The 21,472-nt window shown below is 45.4% G+C and overlaps 1 protein-coding gene across 2 annotated transcripts in view; it reads left to right on the forward strand.

Moving 5' to 3' along the window:
• Positions 1-21,472, forward strand: part of VAV2 (vav guanine nucleotide exchange factor 2) — a 322,511-nt gene that overhangs the window by 281,400 nt on the left and 19,639 nt on the right. For both annotated transcript variants that reach the window (XM_054007273.1, XM_054007272.1), the window contains exons 9-18: positions 102-201; positions 3,108-3,203; positions 3,658-3,726; positions 8,415-8,501; positions 11,086-11,171; positions 13,132-13,264; positions 14,950-15,059; positions 15,765-15,866; positions 19,475-19,563; positions 21,046-21,062. In XM_054007273.1, coding sequence (XP_053863248.1) covers positions 102-201; positions 3,108-3,203; positions 3,658-3,726; positions 8,415-8,501; positions 11,086-11,171; positions 13,132-13,264; positions 14,950-15,059; positions 15,765-15,866; positions 19,475-19,563; positions 21,046-21,062 — 889 coding nt within the window. The remainder of the gene's footprint in view (positions 1-101; positions 202-3,107; positions 3,204-3,657; positions 3,727-8,414; positions 8,502-11,085; positions 11,172-13,131; positions 13,265-14,949; positions 15,060-15,764; positions 15,867-19,474; positions 19,564-21,045; positions 21,063-21,472) is intronic.

A 21,472-nucleotide genomic window follows, 5' to 3' on the forward strand; every position in this document is an offset into this window, starting at 1 on the left:
GGCAGTTATATCGGGGGAGTAGCTGTTTGCTTTGCACTCTCCCATATTTTTTATATTAAGTAATAACTGCCGGCAAATGTTTCTGATTAAATCCTTTCCAGGCTATTGATTTATGGCGAGTACTGCAGCCATATGGAATGCGCCCAAAATACGCTCAACGCTCTCATTGCAAGCAAAGAGGATGTGAGGCAAAAAGTTGAGGTAAGTGGATGTGGGGGTGACTGGGATGACGCATGGGGCTTTCAGTCCAATAGCTCTTTTGAGTTCTGCCTCCCTTCCTGGATTTACTGCGTTGTCGGGTTTAGACACGGCTGCTGGGATTGAATGATTAAGGCGAATTTCCCAATAGCTTTGATGAAAGAGGGAAGGAAGAATTGGGGGGGCTGATTCTGGGGCAGCACAAGGGGGTTGGCAGCAAAGATAGCGTCAGCCACTCAGATTGGGGGGTCTGCCGCCTGGCATAAATCAGAGCAGCCCAGGCATTCTTCACTTGGGCCACTGAGCAGCCCCGAATCTCCATAGTACCTTGTACTATTGCCCATCGGCCTCCCACTCCCACCCCATTGCAGGGCCAGTGCTAGAGAAGTTCCCACTAGCCCCTTGTAGCTTTTTAATAGCCACTGTCCGGAGCAGGGGGCAGAATCGGCCTCTTGCGCCATGGAGGCTACGCAGGTGTAAGGCTTAAAGCTGCCATGTTTAGACTGTTTCATGAATGTGTTTCATCCCCGCCCCCCCCCTCTTTAAATACTCTGGCTTCGTAGCAGGAAGGCCCCCAAAGCCCAGCCAGCCAGTTGTGTCATGATCAATGACAGCCATGGATGATGGAAAAGACCCGATTCATCGTCCCTCTGCAAGGTGTGGAGCACCCTCAGCGCCCATTTAGAGATTCATGGATTTTCAGGCCAGAAGGATCATCCTCTCTGACCTCCTACCTAACACAAACCAGAGGATTTCCCCCAGTCATTCCTGCACTGAGCCCCATGGAAGATCACTGTTGATGTCGCCGGAAGATCAGCACTTTATAGGATTGGCCCCTGGATCATTCAGCCCACCTCCCCCGTAAAAAGGCTGTAACAGTGGATCGGACTAGCTCAGCACAGCAGGCGTCCCACATATCCTGTCATTCCCACCCGCCATTTCCCCCCTCTATAAAGCCCATCGGCAACCTCCTCACCTTTCAAAAGCGGCATAGGGCTGCATGTGTGAATAACTCTCAGCCTTGCTCCTGCCCCCCAAGCCTGAGAAAGTCACCTCTGTGACGGCTCCACCCCAGGAAGATGAAATCACTCCCTGCCTCTGTCGTTGGGGCGTTCTGGGCCCAATCCAAAGCTGGGGGAGTCTTTCCATTGACTCCAGTGGGCTTTGGATCAGGCACCTATGTCATTGGTGCTGAATTTCTGGCAGATGTTTGTGCTGCTGGAGCCAGGTGCATTGCGGGCAGTTTCCACGCACAGCTCTGGCAGCTCCTGCTCTGGGTCAGCCCAGCCCTTCCTCCCGCCGATGCTCCAGTCTTGTGCCTCCCTTGAGCAGAGATTTTTGGACCACGTTCAGTTCTGGCGTAAGCTGTTACAACCTATTGAAGTCAATGGGGACATGGGCCTACTTACAGTGACTCGGCGTTGGGGACTGAATTGTTCTATCTCCTGTGTTGTGTGCCCAAATAGCTCCTTGGGGAAGGACAGCGAGACCACCAAACCCATCTTCTCTTTAGAATCCTAGAATATCAGGGCTGGAAGGGACCTCAGGAGGTCATCTAGTCCCACCCCCTGCTCAAAGCAGGACCAATCCCCAACTAAATCATCTCAGCCAGGGCTTTGTCAAGCCTGACCTTAAAAACATCTAAGGAAGGAAATTCCACCACCTCCTTAGGTAACCCATTCCAGTGGTTCACCACCCTCCTAGTGAAATAGTTTTTCCTAATGTGCAACCTAAACCTCCCCCACTGCAACTTGAGACCATTACTCCTTTTTCTGTCATCTGCCACCACTGAGAACAGTCTAGATCCATCCTCTTTGGAACTCCCTTTTCAGGTAGTTGAAAGCAGCTATCAAATCCCCCCTCATTCTTCTCTTCTGCAGAGTTTACATCAATAGGAATCTGTATCGCCTGGGCTACCAGACGAGTGATGAGCTCTCTATCTAGTCTAGACACTTCTGTGGCCCCCACTACGGTGGTAGCTGAGCGCCTCACAATCTTTAGTGTATTTGTCCTCGCAACACCCCTGTGAGGTAGAGGACCCAGAAAGGACAGGCTACTTGAGTTGCTATTTGTTTCCAGCTGTAATTCCTGCTTCATTCGTGATGTTAATCTCAAATTGCTGGGCTGCCTCTGCATGTTATTTTATTGTCCACAAATGGCCTGTGATTCACCGTGCAAATGCAATAATGTGGTTACAAACTGAATCCCTTTTTATAAGCCCCGCCTCCCGGCTCTCACATTAAAATATTACGATCCAGATTATGCCCAGTCCCCACGGCGCTACTGCTGTGACCTCTAGCTGTTCATCCATTTCTCCTTATTTAATTACATTTCCGCTTGTTAGCAGAGCCTATCTCTCTGCGTAGCCTAATACACATTGTATCAGGCCCATCGCAATGCATTAGTCTTATAGTTTAATATTGTCTGGGATAAGGGAGACATGCTCTCTCTTTCTAGGTGGTCCCCCCTCCCAGTGGATTTGGGGCAGTCACTCACTATGTACCAGCCATTACTTCCCCTCTTTGGACTGGAACGGATTCCCGTCAGAACCGACCAGTGCTGCCCCTGAATCAGCTGGAGTGGTCACTACTTGAGCATTCTGAAACATGGTGCCACTCCTCTACTCCCCTGGAGGCTGGGTAGTCTGCTCCCAGCACTTCTGTCCCCTGCCTGGAGAGAGGAAGCAAGGGACTCAGACCTAGGTCTCCCAGAACCAGCTCTGCCGGAGTGGAAGTGAGAGGCGGGACTGTGTACATGATGGAACTGGGACATCCACCCCAACCCCAGTGCCCCTACTGGAAAAATTAGGAACTAATAATGCATTGTGCTTTGAGAGTTTACAGAAGCAAAACAAAGCAGATTGAGAAGAATTTTTTCCCATCTCTCCATTGATTTTATTTCATTGTTAGGAATGCACATTAAAGGTTCAGGATGGGAAGTTTAAATTGCAAGATCTGTTGGTGGTACCAATGCAAAGGGTCTTGAAGTATCATCTCCTATTAAAAGTAAGTGTTTCAGAATCAAAATTTTCTTTGCGGTGGCCGTTCTTGCCGTAGCATCTCTGGGCTTTTCCCGTAGCAAATGGAATCAGCAGAGCGAGGGATTTTTTATCTTTAAATGAAATAATTACTACAGCTGCTTAAACACAACATAATGTTTGTGCCATCTTTTAAAGTACAATGACCAAGGGTAATTCCGCACTCGTTAGCCATGAGAGGCAGTTAATGAATATAAAATAATCTGATTATGTGTGAAATTCCTCCCGTCAGCTCAGTGTAACAGATCCACCAAGAGCTTTGCTGGTTCGTCTCCTTATGGTTATAGCTGCTGACTGACTGCCACAGCTTCGTTGCTATATGTGCACAGTGGCATGTAGTAATTGCTTGTATTGTGCGCTGTTACATGAGGTGGGCAGTAGTGTGTGAAACTTTCCTAACATGCTCAGAATATTTTTTGCAGGAGCTTCTCAGCCATTCGTCTGATCGGCCAGAAAAGCAACAACTCAAGGAAGCTTTGGAAGCCATGCAGGTAGGAGATGAATGACGCACTCCACCCGCAGGGAACGGGTAGAAGCAGCATGCCCTTGAACGTTAGGCTGAAATGATGGAGATCAATCAGGGTCTAGGCTATTATTATTTATCTGTGTTACAGTAGCACCAAGAGGTCAGTGCCCCATTGCTTTAGGCACGGTACAAACACACAACAGAAACCATTCCTGCCCCAAAGAGCTTAAAACCTAAAGACTTATTTCTTCAAAGATAGTGATGCTTGCGAAGAGTTCAGACATAGTCGTTTCAGATCGCTCAGCTTGGAGGTGTTAAGATTCCATAAACATGCTTCTTCTTTTCTTTGCAAAAGCTGCAGGGAGAGATGTGTGTCACTACTCAGGTGCAATACTTCTAGCTGCGGGGGGAAGGAAGGTCAATTATGTATAGCAAAAACTTCAGAGGGAAAAGTGTAACACATCCGGGCAGAGGAAAGAGATGTCTTTTCCTTTAGGATATGCATATGCCCTCTAGTAAGTCATTTCACAACAAATGCATAGTTGGCACCATTATCTCCTCTCCAAAGCACAGTGGGAAGCCGGCATTGGTTGGCAATTTTGCACTGTTAACCATTGTATGTAGATGTACTGTGACATTCGACTCTCGCTTTCACCAGTGTAAATCTGGAGTGACTCCATTGACGTGTGTGGCGTTACTTCGAATCGACATCAGTGTTGTGGAAATTTGTCCCTCTGTGTTTGTGTACCGTGTCTGCATGGAGCATAGCTGGGGATGCACCATCATCCAGATCCGAATACCACTGAGTGGAGTGGGTTGGGATTTTTCCATCTAAATTGTTTGGGTCTTTCTGATGGAAAACGTCTTGTCTGCAAAATGGAAATTTCTGTGTGTTTGAAAGTTTGTGAGTTTCAATGAAAACCTTGAAACCCCCAAATTTGAGAAAAATCACAACACAAACAAATGCATTTTCGTCACAGTTTTCTGCAGGTTTCTCTGGTTTTCCAGTCATGTAATTCAGAGCGGAATCAGCCTGTAGGACCAGTCATTAAACCCAGATTGTCTTCATGACCCTGTAGAACATTTACCACTGAGCTGCCCTCTATGTTCTGAGATCGCGTTGTTTGTTTTCTGCCTCTAAGGATCAGCTTCTTTTCTAATGACGCTGCGTTTCCTAGGACTTAAGTTGAGTGACCTTTTTAGTCATCATCCCTGCTAGCCAGTGCATCCAGAGCTGGTATGTAGGTCATGGGAACATGAAGGTTGTTTGAAGGACATTGCAGTCTGATGTACTGCTGCTAACAGGCACTGACCTACCTTGGTTCTCTTCCATTACAAAGCTAAACTTGTGGGTTCCACCGAAGTAGTTTTCTAAAGCCCTTCTTTCTGCAACATGAATTATCTAAGTGCTGCCTATGACTCCCTGAATGCTGTGTGGGGCTTCTTACCTTCCTGACCAACTGTGAATTGAAAGTTTGTTTGGTTTCGTACTGCAAGGATCAAGAATTACATCCGTCGTGCCCAAGGCTGTTGCCTGCTATGTGCCTTTGACTCCTGCCACAGTCAGTGGGAATTAAGGATTCCCAGCACTTTCCAGAGTAATGCCTGGGGGGGGAGGGGGAACGGTCCCTATTACGATATAGGGCCTGATCTGAAGTCGATGGGCGTCTGTCTATTGATTTCAGTGGGCACTGAGTCAGACCCATAGAGCTTGACTCGTTTTGACTATTATCCCTGAGAGTTCTCCCATTGTGTTGGAAACTTCAACCAATGTATGGGTGGGATTGGGGGGGGGGGGAACTACTCAGGTCCATGGATAGACAGAGATTTATAATATAAACCTGGATGGTGAGCAAGGAATTAAATGGCGGGAGAGGAATTGGGAAGGAGACTCTTTGAAAATAAATCAATCCCTTAAATATATGGAAAGAAAGAGTCATGATGTGTCCTTCCCTTCCCCCACTTTTCACTGTCTGAGAGTATGTCTACACTGCAGAAACAAAAGACCCATTACAGCAAGTCTCCGAGCCCGGGTCAACTGACTCGGGCTCACGCTATGGGGCTTACAGCAATGTAGATATTCTGACTTAGGCTGGAGTCCAGGCTCTGAGAGCATCCCCCTCGCTGGGTTCCAGAGTCCAGGTTCCAGCCTGAGCCTGAATGTCTACATTGCTATTTTTAGCCCCATCGCGTGAGCCAAAGTCATTTGACCTTGGTTCTGAGACTTGCTACAGTGGGTCTTTTTTTTGCAGTGTAAACATACCACGAGTGCTGGTGTGAGCTATTCCGTCTGATATCCAGAACTCCCCACCTGAAAAATTCACTGTTCACTGGGCGATTAGTGAAATGTGGGGATAGTTTAAAAAAGGGAGAGAGTCACAGAGACATTTTCACGCATTGCAGGATTCTGTCTTTCCACTATTTGATTCCTTTGGGGGCTGTGTGTTTTTGAAGAGATCAGGCTTTGTTGATTAAGATGCAATGCTAATAATAAAAAATCCTGGCTGTGCTAAAGGTTCAGTGTTTTCTTTATAAAGCTGCCAGTAGCCATCAGACAGGATCGTTTGCTTCCATTTTCACACCATCACGAAGGTATAGATTTGACTCAGTGTTGGACTTGCCATGGTCACAGGAAACATCAAAATTTTACTTTAATTGGTATGAAAATCTAGGCTTAGTTTTCAAATGGTTTATTTCATCTGGAGTCCAGCCTTGTTCATTATCTGGACGATTCTAGGGCACCTATGCACCAGTGATGGGAAACCCAGACATCTAGTTAGCCAAGCCTAGAGCTGAATTGTCCCAGGGGCTTCAGCGTCACTTCTGATTTTCCATGCATGGTCATTTGCATGAACTAGCACAAGGCAATGGCATTTGTGCAAGATTTGCACATGTAAGTCTTTAGCATACGCACAGTGTGCAAGACTGTGCCTGGGTGCACAGTCTTGCACACAAATCACTGCGTACAACGCAAAGGTTGCTTTAATGCTTGTTACCTTGTGAAGGAGCCCAGTTTGCACATCTGGTCAAGCTGATGGTTCACTGTAGATCTCAAGGCTGTGTTTCTCCCATGTTTGCAAGATGGCCTGTTCCATAGGAGGAAGCAAATGAGAAGGGAAGTGGCTTCAGGTGACTTTGACATGCAGGGGAATCTTACTTCACCTGATCACTTTACCCTTTTCCCCCGTCCTAACTGTTACCCATTTAAATAGTCAGTGTTGGTGTTATGTGATGTTATATAACTATTGTCATTTAAGATTATGATTATCATCTGTGATTAATCCTTCTTATGTTGGAAAGCTGTAGAAAGTTTGCACCCGAGGGGATGTCTTGAAAAATTCTGTGGTGTTCAGATTTAATCCAAGCTGACAAGAATTATAGTTGAGGGAAAAAAGACAGAGGCATCTACATGACAGGCCATAAATATATTAAAAAATACTGTTAAAGATGTAGTAAGAAATTAGTGTGGTGGAAGGGTTAGAGAAGTCTTTCTCTGCCCTCTGGGTCAGAATTCAGGTAACTGGGGAACTTGGCCGGAGAATGCAATAACCAGGAGGAATCTGATCTCTGTAATGCAAAGACACATTTGATTACTGTGACTATTTTCAGCACAGGAATAGTTCCACTAAAGTTTTCCCTTGTATTGGAAGAATTCTTTTACAGATGTCTTAACCTCTGACATCCCAGCTGTAAATGGTTATGTGCGTTCAGGACTCCCATCGTTATTTTGCAAGATGCTTTACCTTTATAAGAACTCCAGTGGTATTGCTGAAATAAGCCCCGATCCAGCAAAGCACTTAAGCACGTGTTTAAAGTCACATTGAAGTACGTGGGAGTACTGAAATGTTTTTAGGGGTTTGCTGGATTGGGGCCATAGTGCTAAAAAGTTGTCAAGAGGCTTAGGAGCAAATATAGACATGGTCCTTGTCCAGCGTAGCTTACTGTCTGTTTAGTGAATATATAGACAGAGGATGGTCAAAGGCACAGTGGTTAAGAATGTCTGGCACGTGCCTTTTGCACTAGGATGATGGTGAATGGAGTGAAGAAGGAGTTGAAAGAAAAGGGAGTGTTGAGGTGGAAGGCACTGCGTGAGAATGGAGGAGAATGAGAAGAGTCAGAAAGCTTTTTATTTTCTAAGAGTTATGCTGGATGGAACTTGAACGTCAGCTCAGGTAGCTGCTGCATGGAAAGTCAGGACTGTGCTTTTAAAGATTTTCTAAGTCCGTCATACTTTCGAATGCTAATTCATCGGTGGAGTTGCAGCGCCTATCTAGGTATTTAACAAGAAAATCCTAGAAGGGCACATGGGAAAGGATGGAGAATGTTTGGGCCAAGATGCTTAAGGAGTCTCGGAAGGGCTGAATGATACAGCTGGCAGAATATTGAGCACTCTTGATATATGTGAGCAATGTACTGATGCAGAGATTATAGACGGTGATACCAGACATGCTTGGGTGGCTTGCTTACTTGGTTTTAATTGACTGATTCTTGTTTTACATCCAGCAGAAATATTTTGCGCTAGTTCTGAGTTCCCCGATTTGTATTTTCTCCGACACACAGTCAATGTGCTAGTTGGTTGTTTGATTCCCACAGAGCTGCTGATATCTTCACTTTCTGAAGTGACTCCTTAAGTCGAGTGTTTTTGGTTTTTTTAAGGATTCTTGATTAGAAGGGAAACAGAAATACTGAATCAACATTTGTTTTTCTCTTAAGGACTTGGCCATGTACATAAATGAAGTCAAGAGAGACAAAGAGACCTTAAAGAAAATACGTGAATTTCAGAAATCTATAGAAAACTTGGTGAGTTTGAGAATCTTCTCTTTTCCTCCTAGCCCCCAACTTTTTATTTTATCTTTATTAACATACTTGAACTCTCCAGACAAGTATTAACAAATTTCACTTATCACCTGTACTTATCTTTAAAAGACCAATTTGTATTTGATCAACCTCTTCTTATCTGTGTATTAATTTTGTTCAAATTTCAAAAAATGAAACCCATACATTAGAAAATCTATTTGATCCTGATGTGGGACTGTCATTTTTTTCCATTGAAAGGATTTCCCGTACTTTATTTCTGCATGCCACTAATGTTGGGGGACTGTCCTTTTCCAAAAATGAATTCTTGCACACCTGGCTGCTGTTTAAAATGTTTTTATTTCGCTGTTAAGCGGGTAGAGAGAGGAGATGAATAAACATTTTTATGAACAAGAGTATAGCCCGGTATACAAGGGAAAGAGCAGCACAAGTAATATATTCCTGGGCACAGAACTCCAAAAATATGTACCAGACATCTATCTTTCAAACCACATGAGGGACTGATGTGCTGAAGTGCAGCTGAAATCAATGGGAGCGGAGTACACTCCGCACCGTGTACCTCTCTGTGTTATCCTGAGTCCGGAGGACACTGTCGACTTTAATAGATGATTCTTTAACAGACTTGAAACAGAATCCCTAGTTTTCAAGAGAAACCTGAGAAAACTCCCAAGTGGGATGTAGGCCATTCCAGCTCATAGGTTTTGATTGGAACAGTCATGATAAGTCATGAACTGTATGAGAAATGAGATGTGTGGGGCTCTTTAAAAATTGGAATGCGAATGGGTACTTTAAGCATCTGCTTTTCCCTGCTACAGTCTGAGAGCTGGTGTGACATGCAGAAGATGAAATGTTAGCAAAGCAGTCATTGCTTGCTTCAAATCAATCCCACACACGCTCTGCTCTGTGTTTAATTTCATTTCTCGGTAGCGGATGTTATGGATTTATTCTCATTATGTATACACAACCCACACAGCACAGCAATGAAATAACCACAGATTATATGCACAGCTGTATACAATATGTATTTTTCTGGTCAACGGTGAAGATTCAAGACTTTTTTTAATAAAAAGAGAGCACTCTGTAGGTGGAGTGTTTCATATCACTCAATAACAGTGCTGTATTGAGTAGCATTTGCAAGGGCTTGGGGGGGCGAGAGAGATTCATGATTCTGGCCTCTAAATCTGCCCCAAATCTCTGGTTTTGGTTCCAGATGGGAGCCAAAATTGGAAGACCTCTATTTTTTGGTTCCAGTGCAGTTTCAATAGAAAACCTCCCGAGAGTAGCTGATCTCATGAGATTTCTGCCACCCAGAGTGGAAATCTTGCAAAAATTACTTGACCGCTAAACTTTTGCACCCAGATCCTTGACTTGACTTGTCATCAAACCCAAAAACTAGCCTCAGGGTTCTAACACCACTTCTAGGGTCGTTTTCTGTGGTAACTGTCGCCTATTGGAATTCCATCTGGCTTTAGGTGATACTGTTTATATGAACTCTGCCACTCAAGATAGACCCTACAGTATAATCTTACGCCAATGCACCTTCTCTATTTACTGAGTCTATGGAATGTTCTCCCTCTGTGTATTCAAGTCCATCCCAGCTAACATAACTGGTGAGGCGATTCACGTTTTGGTGAGTGGCGGTTCTCTCCTTTGCTAGGGGCCCATTTTGAAATCTGAGCTGGATTCATAGATTCATAGATTATAGGACTGGAAGGGACCTCGAGAGGTCATCGAGTCCAGGCCCCTGCCCTCATGGCAGGACCAAATACTGTCTAGACCATCCCGGATAGACATTTATCTAACCTACTCTTAAATATCTCCAGAGATGGAGATTCCACAACCTCCCTAGGCAGTTTATTCCAGTGTTTAACCACCCTGACAGTTAGGAACTTTTTCCTAATGTCCAACCTAAACCTCCCTTGCTGCAGTTTAAGCCCATTGCTTCTTGTTCTATCCTTAGAGGCTAAGGTGAACAAGTTTTCTCCCTCCTCTTTATGATACCCTTTTAGATACCTGAAAAATGCTATCATGTCCCCTCTCAGTCTTCTCTTTTCCAAACTAAACAAACCCAATTCTTTCAGCCTTCCTTCATAGGTCACGTTGTCAAGAGCTTTAATCATTCTTGTTGCTCTTCTCTGGACCCTCTCCGATTTCTCCACATCTTTTTTGAAATGCAGTGCCCAGAACTGGACACAATACTCCAGTTGAGGCCTAACCAGCGCAGAGTAGAGCGGAAGAATGACTTCTCGTGTCTTGCTCACAACACACCTGTTAATGCATCCCAGAATCATGTTTGCTTTTTTTGCAACAGCATTACATTGTTGACTCATATTTAGCTTGTAGTCCACTATAACCCCTAGATCCCTTTCTGCCGTACTCCTTCCTAGACCGTCTCTTCCCATTCTGTATGTGTGAAACTGATTGTTCGGGTGTTGGTGGGGGAGGAGGGGCTTTATTGCCCTTTGAAAACTGTCTTCTTTGTTTCTTTACGTTTTGTGCCACATTCAGAGACTTTTTGGGTTCAGAAATAAAAACCTCTCATTGCTAACATACGTTTTGCTACCCGCAGCAAGGGAAACTGGAAGAATTCGGGAGGCCAAAGATAGACGGTGAACTGAAAGTCCGTTCCATAGTGAACCACACCAAGCAGGACAGGTGAGTGAACGAAGAAACAAAGAAGTGGACAATGAAAAAAGACAATGTTCTCCCAGAAAGCCAAGTTACAAGAAACACCATTCCAAATGCTAAGTGCAGCACAGGGCTCCTTATTGCTATGCACTTGGGGTAGTGTGACCAGATGTCCTGATTCAGTCCTGATATTTGGGGCTTTGTCTTATATAGGCACCTATTACCCTGTCCCAATTTTTCACACTTGCTGGCTGGTCACCCTAGCCGGGGGCTCTAATACAGCTTAACATCGGTCTTAGAATCATAATGGGTTTAGATCCATAGGTCATGGGCTCAGTCCTGGCTCGTGCTGACTCACCCAGGGGCATCGCCTTACGCTTGGTGGCTGGTATAAGAATTTGACCTAGGCAGACTCCTGAGGTTCCCTGACCAGGGTGTGTGCGGAACCTGCAGATAGATGGCGTGGCTTTCTGTCCCCCTCTAGTGGCTGAAGCACAGAGGTTTATATCACCTACAGTCTTTGAGCCAAAGAAGCTTGGAGAGTAGAAGCTCTTGCTTTTAGGTGCAGAGGCTTCAGGTTCAAGTCCCATTGCTGACAACCCAGCTGGGGGTGTTGCATTACACAGAAAAGACGGGATAATCATCCCGTTCATCCTTCTGCCAATGCAGGATTTTTCCTACCATACATTTTGTAGTGCGCTGGCCAATCTAGTTTGAAGAGGCCCGATCTTCTAGAGATAAGAAGTCAGAGCTTAGTATGGATTTCAGCTCTCCGCCTCCCAGCAATTTAGTGTGTTTGAAAGCAGGTGTGGCCCATTATAAGGAGGTGACAGGTAAGCTGTGAAATTCATCTCTAGGCCCAGGTTTAGATGCTGACTAGCACTCTCCCAAAGCCTGGAGGGTGTTCACTTCCAGTGTTTCTCCTCAGGCCCCAGTCATATATCCCACAATGCCCAGAGGCAGAAGCTTTCAAGTCCGATGTTAAATCATAAAAAAACTGGCAATTCTAGAGTTCACAAGTTTCATCCACAGTGAAATGCTTAGGTTGTTTTTTGTTACTTTAAAACTCATTGTTTGGGGGGCTAAAGCTCTCTTGGGCTTTGCAAATGCAGACTCTTCTCTGTTCCGTTCAGATTCACTGCCAACCTGCGGAATTGTAGGACGTGTAGTTAGGTTTAAAGCCACTTACACTCATTTTGAGCACTGCAGAGACGGCACTCAGAGGAAAGCCCTGTCTTCTTCTTTTTTTTGCAGAGTCAAATAAAGCTGCATCCCTATTGAGGGGATTGTGTGTGCTAGGTGAACCTTTCCTTTCTTGCATCTGAAGAAGTGAGGTTCTTACCCACGAAAGCTTATGCTCCCAATACTTCTGTTAGTCTTAAAGGTGCCACAGGACCCTCTGTTGCCCTTTCCAGTGGCTGATTTCAGGGTGTCTCAAACAGAGCTGGGGAGCTTTTTTCTGTATGATTACGGAGTACTGTATGTTTCCTGGAGGTTACCTACAAGTGAAATATACAACAGCTCTTGGGTGCTCTGGTTTACAGTTAAAAGAGCCTCAGGAAGCAAAACTGACATGTCTTCTCACTACGTGGCCTGTCTATGAAACACCTTTGAGAGCTCTATCATCACAGGAGTCAGAACATTTTCTTCTAAAAAGAACTGTTGTTCTGAAGTTTTTCCAAATAAACAAACTGAAGGTTAATTTTATTTTTCACCTAATCCCTTTCCCTATAAGATGATCTATGGGCCAAATGGTCTCCCTTATAGTCAGTTGAGTGACACCAGAAGGATATTTCGTCCTATGTTTCCATACGTTTCATCCTCATTAATTTGGTTGTTACTTAGCATTTCATTGACACCGAGCACTTTCAATGTTAAATCATTATATAGCTAGCAACGTTTCACTGTCCTGACCGGGGAATCCTCTCCGCTGAGCTTTCTGTGAAAGGTGTATATATAATTAGATGTGGGATTTGGTTTCTGGCAGGTATTTATTTTTGTTCGATAAAGTGGTTATCGTCTGTAAAAGGAAAGGATACAATTATGAGTTGAAAGAAATTATCGAGCTGCTTTTCCATAAGATGACCGATGATCCCATGAACAACAAGGACATTAAGAAGGTAGGTGGACAGAGCAAGGAACTGGCTTAGCTCTCTTGGACAGCTTTTCATACTCATGCAGGTCAGTGTCCTAGGGCACCTCCTCTCCCATTGGACTTCTAAAACAGAAATCACGCTTGTAAAATCTGGACAATCAACCCTTCGATTTCAGGGCACGGAGCTTAGAAATGGGAGGCTTACCTGGGTCCCCGGACCTGGGGCCTGCAAAAGAGACCTCGAGAAGTTAGAATGACTTGACTGGAATGGGGGAAGCTGCTCTGTTCTTTTAGAGAAGCCACTCTCAGAGAGAGTAATTCACAGACAAATTGGAAAGGATAAAAATGACCTAAAAAAAAGAATGGAGGATGGGGAAGAATGGGCAAGACATACACATGCTTATTCCAATTCACACATCGGGTGCCTGGGCGTTAGTTGTGTGTGTCTCATTCCGGGCTCCAAGCTTCACGCTCCCCGTGCCTCGGTGCATTTTACAGAATACTAACCTAGTATTCTAGACTGCAGATCATGGCAAGCACAGCGGCTCTCGGGCTCTCAAGCACTAGCTCCTGAGTTATCATTGGGAGAGGGAACGTGGGCCGGGTGGCCAGGTTTATCATTGCCTGTTGTTCAGAAGAGCTAATGGGAGTGGAACCTCCAGCAATAAGTGTTCTGGAAAAGGCATCTCTAATGGTTACTCCTTCCTAGTGCTGCGTGGGAGTTATCAATACTGGAGTTCAAATCTCCCGGTGGAGAGTGCTGTTTCTTTAAAAATGGCTGACCCAAAGGTCGTGGCGGAAGCCTTGGTCTGGTGGGATCTTTGTAGCTTCTTGGACCTGTCCCTCAGCAGACAACCCTCGAAGCTGTAGAAAGTGTCTATTTTTCAGGGTTAGCATGGACATGGCAGGCTTTGTGCATTGGGTACACTCTTCTAAACCAAGTTTCTCTATCAGAGATGCACATACTTAGCCTGGTTTTGGGCTGAGGTGATGACACAAAGGAAGATCTGCATCCCAGTAGACTCCACAGCTTAGCAGCTTTGGCCACCCCGTTAGTGTGGTACAAAATGTACAGGATAGCAACAAGGGAGCAGTTGTGCCATTTTGAAAATAATTGGTGGCTTTGCTGCTGTGATGTTGAAGAGAGATTGCTAGCCTTGTTTTTTAATGAATTGTGTTTCCACTTTGCTCTCTTATGCTTTCTAGTCTCATGGAAAAATGGTAAGCAACCACGAGATCCACTTTATTTTCTTTAACATTGTAGTGAACTGGCTAGTGTGTATATGCACCACTGCCTTCTGCAGGGCAGGTTGGATGTGTGTCATAGGCTCTATATTGCTGATGGTGAATGGAGAGTCTCCTTTAGCTTTAATGGCAGGGACCTGAGCTTTTTGCAGCTGCTGGATCTGGGTTCTTTCCCATCTGCTGCCATGAAATTCTGGTTGATGATGGTGTGCACCAGAGTCAACCATTAAGTCATTTGTTGCAAGGTACAATAGAGATACAAAGCTGGTCTTTGCACCACTTTCCTGCTTTTATCACCAGAGAGGTCCATTGTAACCACAGAGGCAAGTAAAACAGATGACAAATGGACCTGAATTAGCGCCCCCCCCCCCCCGCCCCAGATGTTGTTGCTTAAGCATTCAGCAGACAAAGAGGTAAGGGTGAAAGAACCAACATCTGATCATTTATTTTGATTTCCTGTTGCAGTGGTCATATGGGTTCTACCTGATTCACCTTCAAGGAAAGCAGGGCTTCCAGTTTTTCTGCAAGACAGAAGACATGAAGAGGAAGTGGATGGAGCAGTTTGAAATGGCAATGTGAGTGTTTTAAGCTTCCCTGCAAAAATCATCTTGGGGTACACACCATTGCTGCTAATGAAACATGGCCTGGTCAACTCAGTTGCTAGTTTTCAGAGCCCAGCGCTCTGATCTGCAACTCTCACTGACTTCCATAGGACGTCCATGCACAAAGGGCTTCCGGAATTGGGCCTTATGTGATAGCATCTAACCAAATGGTTCATGCAAAAAGCGTGTGCAGGGAAGATGTCTATAGAAATTGCCACCTTGGAAGAAAACCTATGGCATGCAACGTTGAGCATGTATTTGACCAAACAACCGGAGTTAAGGGCTAAAATCTGCACAGATAGTCAGCACAAGGGCGTGGCATCCTATTTAAGCCCTATTTTGAGGACATAAGTAGTGCGTAGGTCTCATATTGGCCTTCTGCACAGTGGTGAATTCTAGTTAATGACTGACTTAGGAGGGAAAGACAGGATCATGTGTGAATAGATCAATGAAAGTTTAACGCACCACACATAACCCTCTCCCAACCACTAGCCCCAAATGATTCTCTTAATTCTTTTACACTTGTGCGAGATCTTATACCATGCTTTGTGATTTCAAAACTTTGACTGAAATCCAGACGGTAGCTGCAACCATAGAACTTGGAAAGTCTGGCAAGGGCAGGTTGATACAACTTTGGGGTTTGTCTTTTGTTTTGGTTTTTCCCCTCTTTGGAGATAGGTCCAACATTAAGCCAGAAAAAGCCAGCGCGAATCACCACAACTTCCAGATGTACACGTTTGAAAAGACGACCAACTGCAAAGCGTGCAAGATGTTTTTAAGGTGAGCAATGCTCCTCTGGCTCTTCCAGATGAAAACTTTTTTTAGAAACATGTCCATTAAAAAAAAAAAAAAAAGTGTAATTGCTCATTCATCATTTCCCTGGTCTTTTCACCCAGTCGAGAAAAGATCTGAGTTGGGCAGGGGTAGGAATCTGAGGGCTTGTCTATACTTACGCGCTGGTTCGGCGGCAGGCAATCGAACTTCTGGGTTCAATTTATCGCGTCTTGTCTGGACGCGATAAATCAAACCCAGAAGTGCTCCTCGTCGACTCCGGTAATCCTGCTCGGCGCGAGGAGTACGCGGAGTCGACGGGGGAGCCTGCCTGCCGCGTCTGGACCACGGTAAGTTCGAAATAAGGTACGTCGACTTCAGCTACGTTATTCACGTAGCTGAAGTTGCGTACCTTAGTTCAAATTGGGGGGGTTAGTGTAGACCAGGCCTGAGATTCTCTGACTTACCACTTGTCAGCTGCGGAGTTTCAGGCTATGGCGAATTTGAAATCCACGTTGGTGATAAGGCCCCTTCGCCCTGACCCGGGAGGACAAATTTGGGTGGGAACAGACTGTGATTTTATCAGTATTTCATGCACACACATGCCCAATGTTAACTGACAGCTGTGCTGTATTTGCCACTCCCCTCTCTGCCCCTAAGATGGAGCCATCTTTGTTCCGCATTTACTCTGACCCACAAAAGGGGGGATTTTCAAAGGCACAGTGGGCAGAGAGGTACCCAACACCTGCTGAAGATCAATGGGAATTCCAGCCTAAGCCTTTCCCACAAACCATGCCCTCATGTCATTAACCAGGATGTTAGCTCTACAGTATCACAGTCACACTACTCAGCCGCTCCCTGTGTGGAGCAGTTGGGCCCATGGGCGTCTTCCAGCTCTCCAGGCTTGTGGTTGTATTTGAACTATAGATTTTTGACTCATTAATCCACACCAAGCCTGGCTGTCTTCCCACATTGGGGGCAGCTCACTTACTTGACACCCCTTGCTGTCGCATCGCAGGCTGGCTGATCCAATACAGGAACCACCAGGAGTTCTCTTGACTGTTTCCCCATCCCCAAACCTGGATTCTGCGTAGCCTTCCATCCTCTGGGGGACTCCATATTCAACACAGTGGGTCCACTGTCTAACACGGGGGTTCTCAACCTTTCTCTTTCTGAGGCACCCACAACGTGCTATAAAAACTCTGTGGCCCACCTGTGCCATAACAACTGGTTTTCTGCATATAAAAGCCAGAGCCAGTGTTAGGAGGTAGCAGGTAGGGCAGTTGTCTGGAGCCCCACGCCACAGGACCCCACAAAATGAAGTTCAGCTTCAGCCTTGGGTGGCGGGGCTCAGGTCCCTGGACTTCAGCCCTATCTGGTGGGGGCTTCAGCTTTCTGCTCTGGGCCCCAGCGAGTCTAACACTGGCCCTGCTTGGTGGCCCCCCAAAACCTGCTTGCATCCGCCTGGTTGAGAACCACTGATCTAACGGACATTTCACGGGGACACAATAATGGGAGACTGTCATGTGTGAGCTCTTTGTGACTTAAAATTCATACTCCTCAGCCCTTTGGCTAGATGTTTTCAACATCTAAAATGGGTTTGTCTTTTTTATTCCCTCTTTTCATTCTTTTCCTTTCCTCTGCTCTCAATTCACACCTAACTCCCAGACTTCCAGCTCACCTCTGCTGTATCGCATAAATGACCCTAATGCTCAGGATAGCCTCATAGCTACAGGAGCTATCAGTCCATACCCCTGCCCCATTGCTATGGGAAAGCAGGTATAAATATCTGGCCATTTGACAGGAAACAGAATCCTTTATGCATCATTGCAGAATTTCTGCAAGGAGCAAGAATTGCTGGCCTGAGGCTATAGATAAATCTTGCATACAAGGACCAGACGCTGAAGCTATAACCTGCCCATGGGGGCTGCTTATTGCTTGGCCTACCCAATGGCTAATGAAATTATCATTAGCTCAACAAATGTTGCATTAAGAAACTCCTTGTGCATATTGAATTGTGTGCATTGTCGCTGCTGGTCTTTCTATGCTATTCTGAGAACCTCTCCAGGAGCAATCTTATGGGATTGGTTTGGAACATCAATAGCATTTAATAGCTAAACCAATCAGGATTCAAATAAACACTGTATCCATGTGGGTTTTTGCCGTACAGTCCTCCAAGCTCGTGATCTGGTAACTAATGACCGGCTATCATTTAGTAATAGGTCTTTGCACTTATACTGCATGATTTCATAGGGGAAATTTGAAAGCACATCACAAGAAATTAGGTTTCAAAAACCACCTCCCCGTCTCTGCCTCCTGAGGTTGGCTAAATCCTATTCTCCCCACTTCACAGATAAGTAAACTGAGGCACGGGGAGGTTAAGTGATTTACCTAAGGTCAAGTGGCAGAGCTGGGAATAAATCCCAGGAGTCTGATAGTTTAACTACACCAGAGGTATGTCCTCCTTTCAGTGTGATGCCCATCAGTGGCAGTATAACGTCCTGCCTAGTGAGGATTTGTCTATATTAACACTGTAGGAGAGTCAGGTTCTTTTTAAACACAGATCATACACTCTCCTCCGGTTTGTTCGTGTGTTCCCACTGACCAATTTGATATCTTTGCTTAATCCTCCTGTGCACAAAAACACCAATGCTTATTGCTGGGATTTTAGACTCAATGGAAGTTTTTATTGAATGAATTTGACTTTAGAATCCTAGAATATCAGGAAGGGACCTCAAGAGGTCATCTAGCCCCACCCCCTGCTCAAAGCAGGACCAATTCCCAACTAAATCATCCCAGCCAGGGCTTTGTCAAGCTGGGCCTTAAAAACCTCTAAGGAAGGAGATTCCACCACCTCCCTAGGGAACCCATTCCAGTGCTTCACCATCCTCCTAGTGAAAAAGTTTTCCCTAATATCCAACCTATCCAACCTTCCCTGCTTGAAAATGGCTGAGATTTTAGGCCAACATTATGACGTCAGCTGTAGAGCCTTCTGCAGATGTACAGCAAGCTCAACTGGGAAATAGGGCTCTGTGTTGACTTTTGGCTTTTATCAGGTGGTGTTTGGCCTTCCCTAAGGGTGTAGCGTTCATAAGTGGATGGCTTGCAGGGATGGTACAGGGGTAGGGAGTCTACTCACTGCTAAGTCACCAGCGTGAAGCTCCAGGTTAGAGGTGACTGCAGGTTACCACCTGATGAGTCCGGGGCCCCGACATGAAATGAGCTGGTTGTTTCAATCCGCTTCCCAGGGGGGACATGCCCACGTTGCAAAAGTCACGATTGTCGTTGGCACAGATACACCCACATGGGCCACCATCAGCAGGGAAGCTGAGGAATGAATGAAGGAGAAGGCAGAGCTACCTAGATGTGGGTCCTACCAACTCAGAGTAGAGGCACATTTCCTTCCTAGTGCTCTTATTCCTGCAGGTTGGATACACTGAAGGATTATCCATCTGGCACCTTTCACATATGTTAGTCACTAGCAAAAAAAAAAAAGGTAAAAAGTTTACAGAATAAACTATCATGCAAGAAGTAAAACAAACAGGTAATTGGGGAGGAATATCAAGGAGGGGACCGGAATGAAGAAAAATCGTAAATTTCCACTTCTGTTTTCACAGAGGAACTTTCTATCAGGGCTATCTTTGCATGAAATGTGGAGCAGGTGCTCACAAAGAATGCTTGGAAATTATTCCTCCCTGCAAGATCAGTAAGTCTTTTGACATTCTAGCTGTTTTTAAACGGGCTCGGCTTCTTGTGAATGATCTGATAGACAGAAGTTGTTTTCTTACTAGCACTAAATGTCATCCACTGTTTTATGTCCATTTCTGAATAGATTAAGACATTTTTTTAAGAGTTTTCCATCCACTTCCTAGTATGGTAACTCACTGTGTGTAGCTCTTGTGTGCGTCTGGGTATGTATGTGTATATGTATATTCTGACTATTTCAAGTAGTCCCCCGTACTAAATATACATACATTTCAGGGGACTACTCCGAATACAGTAAAGGAACATAAAGCCAGCAAGCAAGTTGGAAAGATACTTAATCCCTACCATGCATCAGGTGGGATCTTGCAACCAACTTTGACTGATTCATAGAATCATAGAATATCAGGGTTGGAAGGGACCTCAGGAGGTCATCTAGTCCAACCACCTGCTCAAAACAGGACCAATCCCCAGACAGATTTTTGCCCCAGATCCCTAAATGGCCCCCTCAAGGATTGAACTCACAACCCTGGGTTTAGCAGGCCAATGCTCAAACCACTGAGCTATCCCTCCCCCCTAAAATAAATCTCCCTGCAGGCAGATTCGCTGAAGCTAATGTTAGAAGAGACTTACTCTAATAGGACATGAAGTACAGGCTATATAGATCTGATTTAGGAGCAATCTTGAGATTCCTACCCGAACAGATGTTGACTGGGAAGCTGCAGAGTTTGGCTGTGGGTTGTGGGAGGCAGAGGGGTAACGGAAGGTAATTTACTGCATTGTTTAATACCCCTTCTTGGCTAAGTCGTGTCAAATCAGTCTCTGAGAAGACGAAGTATTCTTCCCTCCAGGTGAAGGTAAAAGTGTTGCCGCTTAGAAAGTAACAAGGATAGGGAAAAGGGACAACAATGAAGGAAAATTCCATCAGACCACCTAAGTGGGCAGGGGGAGGGAGGTGAGTGAGTGTGAGTGTGTGTGTGTGTGTGTGTGTAATGGAGACAAACAAATAGGCTGTCAGTAGATGGCTCCATGGGTTACTATATTTACATCTGCAACTGCTCTGATGTGGTGGTTGGTGGGGATGCAGTTCTTAGTCTAATTTCTAATGGGCATTAGGGCAATATAACCACACTATGCTCTTTCTCTCTCTCACCCCCAATCCCCCACCACACACACAGCCGGGCACAAATCCGCAGAGCGCGGCTCAGGATGTGTTTGTTACCAAAGCGTTGTTTTCAGCCCTGAGGTGCGTTGGCAGAGCTGGGTGCGATTTGGGGCCTGATCCACAGCCCAGTGATGTGGATGGAAAGGTTCCTACTGACTTCAGTGGGCGTTGGAGCAAGTCTGTAGTGCCTCACTTTTGGTCCCTTCTGTCAAGATGATGAGGCACTGTAGCCACTTGAGTTATGCCGTGGAGTAGAGGGAAGTGCAAAACAGAGGGTCGTTTCCCCCTAAATTAACCAATTATTTTAACATTTATTTTCAGGCTCTCCAGCGGACCAGGTACGTTTGTTTAACAAGCCTCTCATTCCCTTCTAAATCCCTGTCAGGCAGGGGTGGTGGGGGCATCTGTGTTTCACTAGTCCAGATTGAATTATAGCTGTGAGCTTTCAACTAGCCCTGGAAGCAGCATGGGCCTTGGGGAGGGTCCCCAGCAGTCACTGCGAACGTTACATTGGATAATATCCGTGTCACAACATCCTAGGGACCTACAAGGAGCTGATCACCCCCAATTTCCTTTCACTTCTGTGGGATTTGGGGGATCTGAGCACCTCTCAGGATAAGTGCTGGTAACAGATGTCCTTCATTTTAGACCAGAATTGGCCTGTTCCATATGGGCATTGCCTGTCATTTGTGGTGATCACCGTCAGATGTGCTGACTCACAATGCTGCAATGACTCTGCATTCTGAAC

Source organism: Malaclemys terrapin, chromosome 17 (genome assembly GCF_027887155.1).
Source record: "Malaclemys terrapin pileata isolate rMalTer1 chromosome 17, rMalTer1.hap1, whole genome shotgun sequence".
NCBI classification, from domain to species: Eukaryota; Metazoa; Chordata; order Testudines; family Emydidae; genus Malaclemys; species Malaclemys terrapin.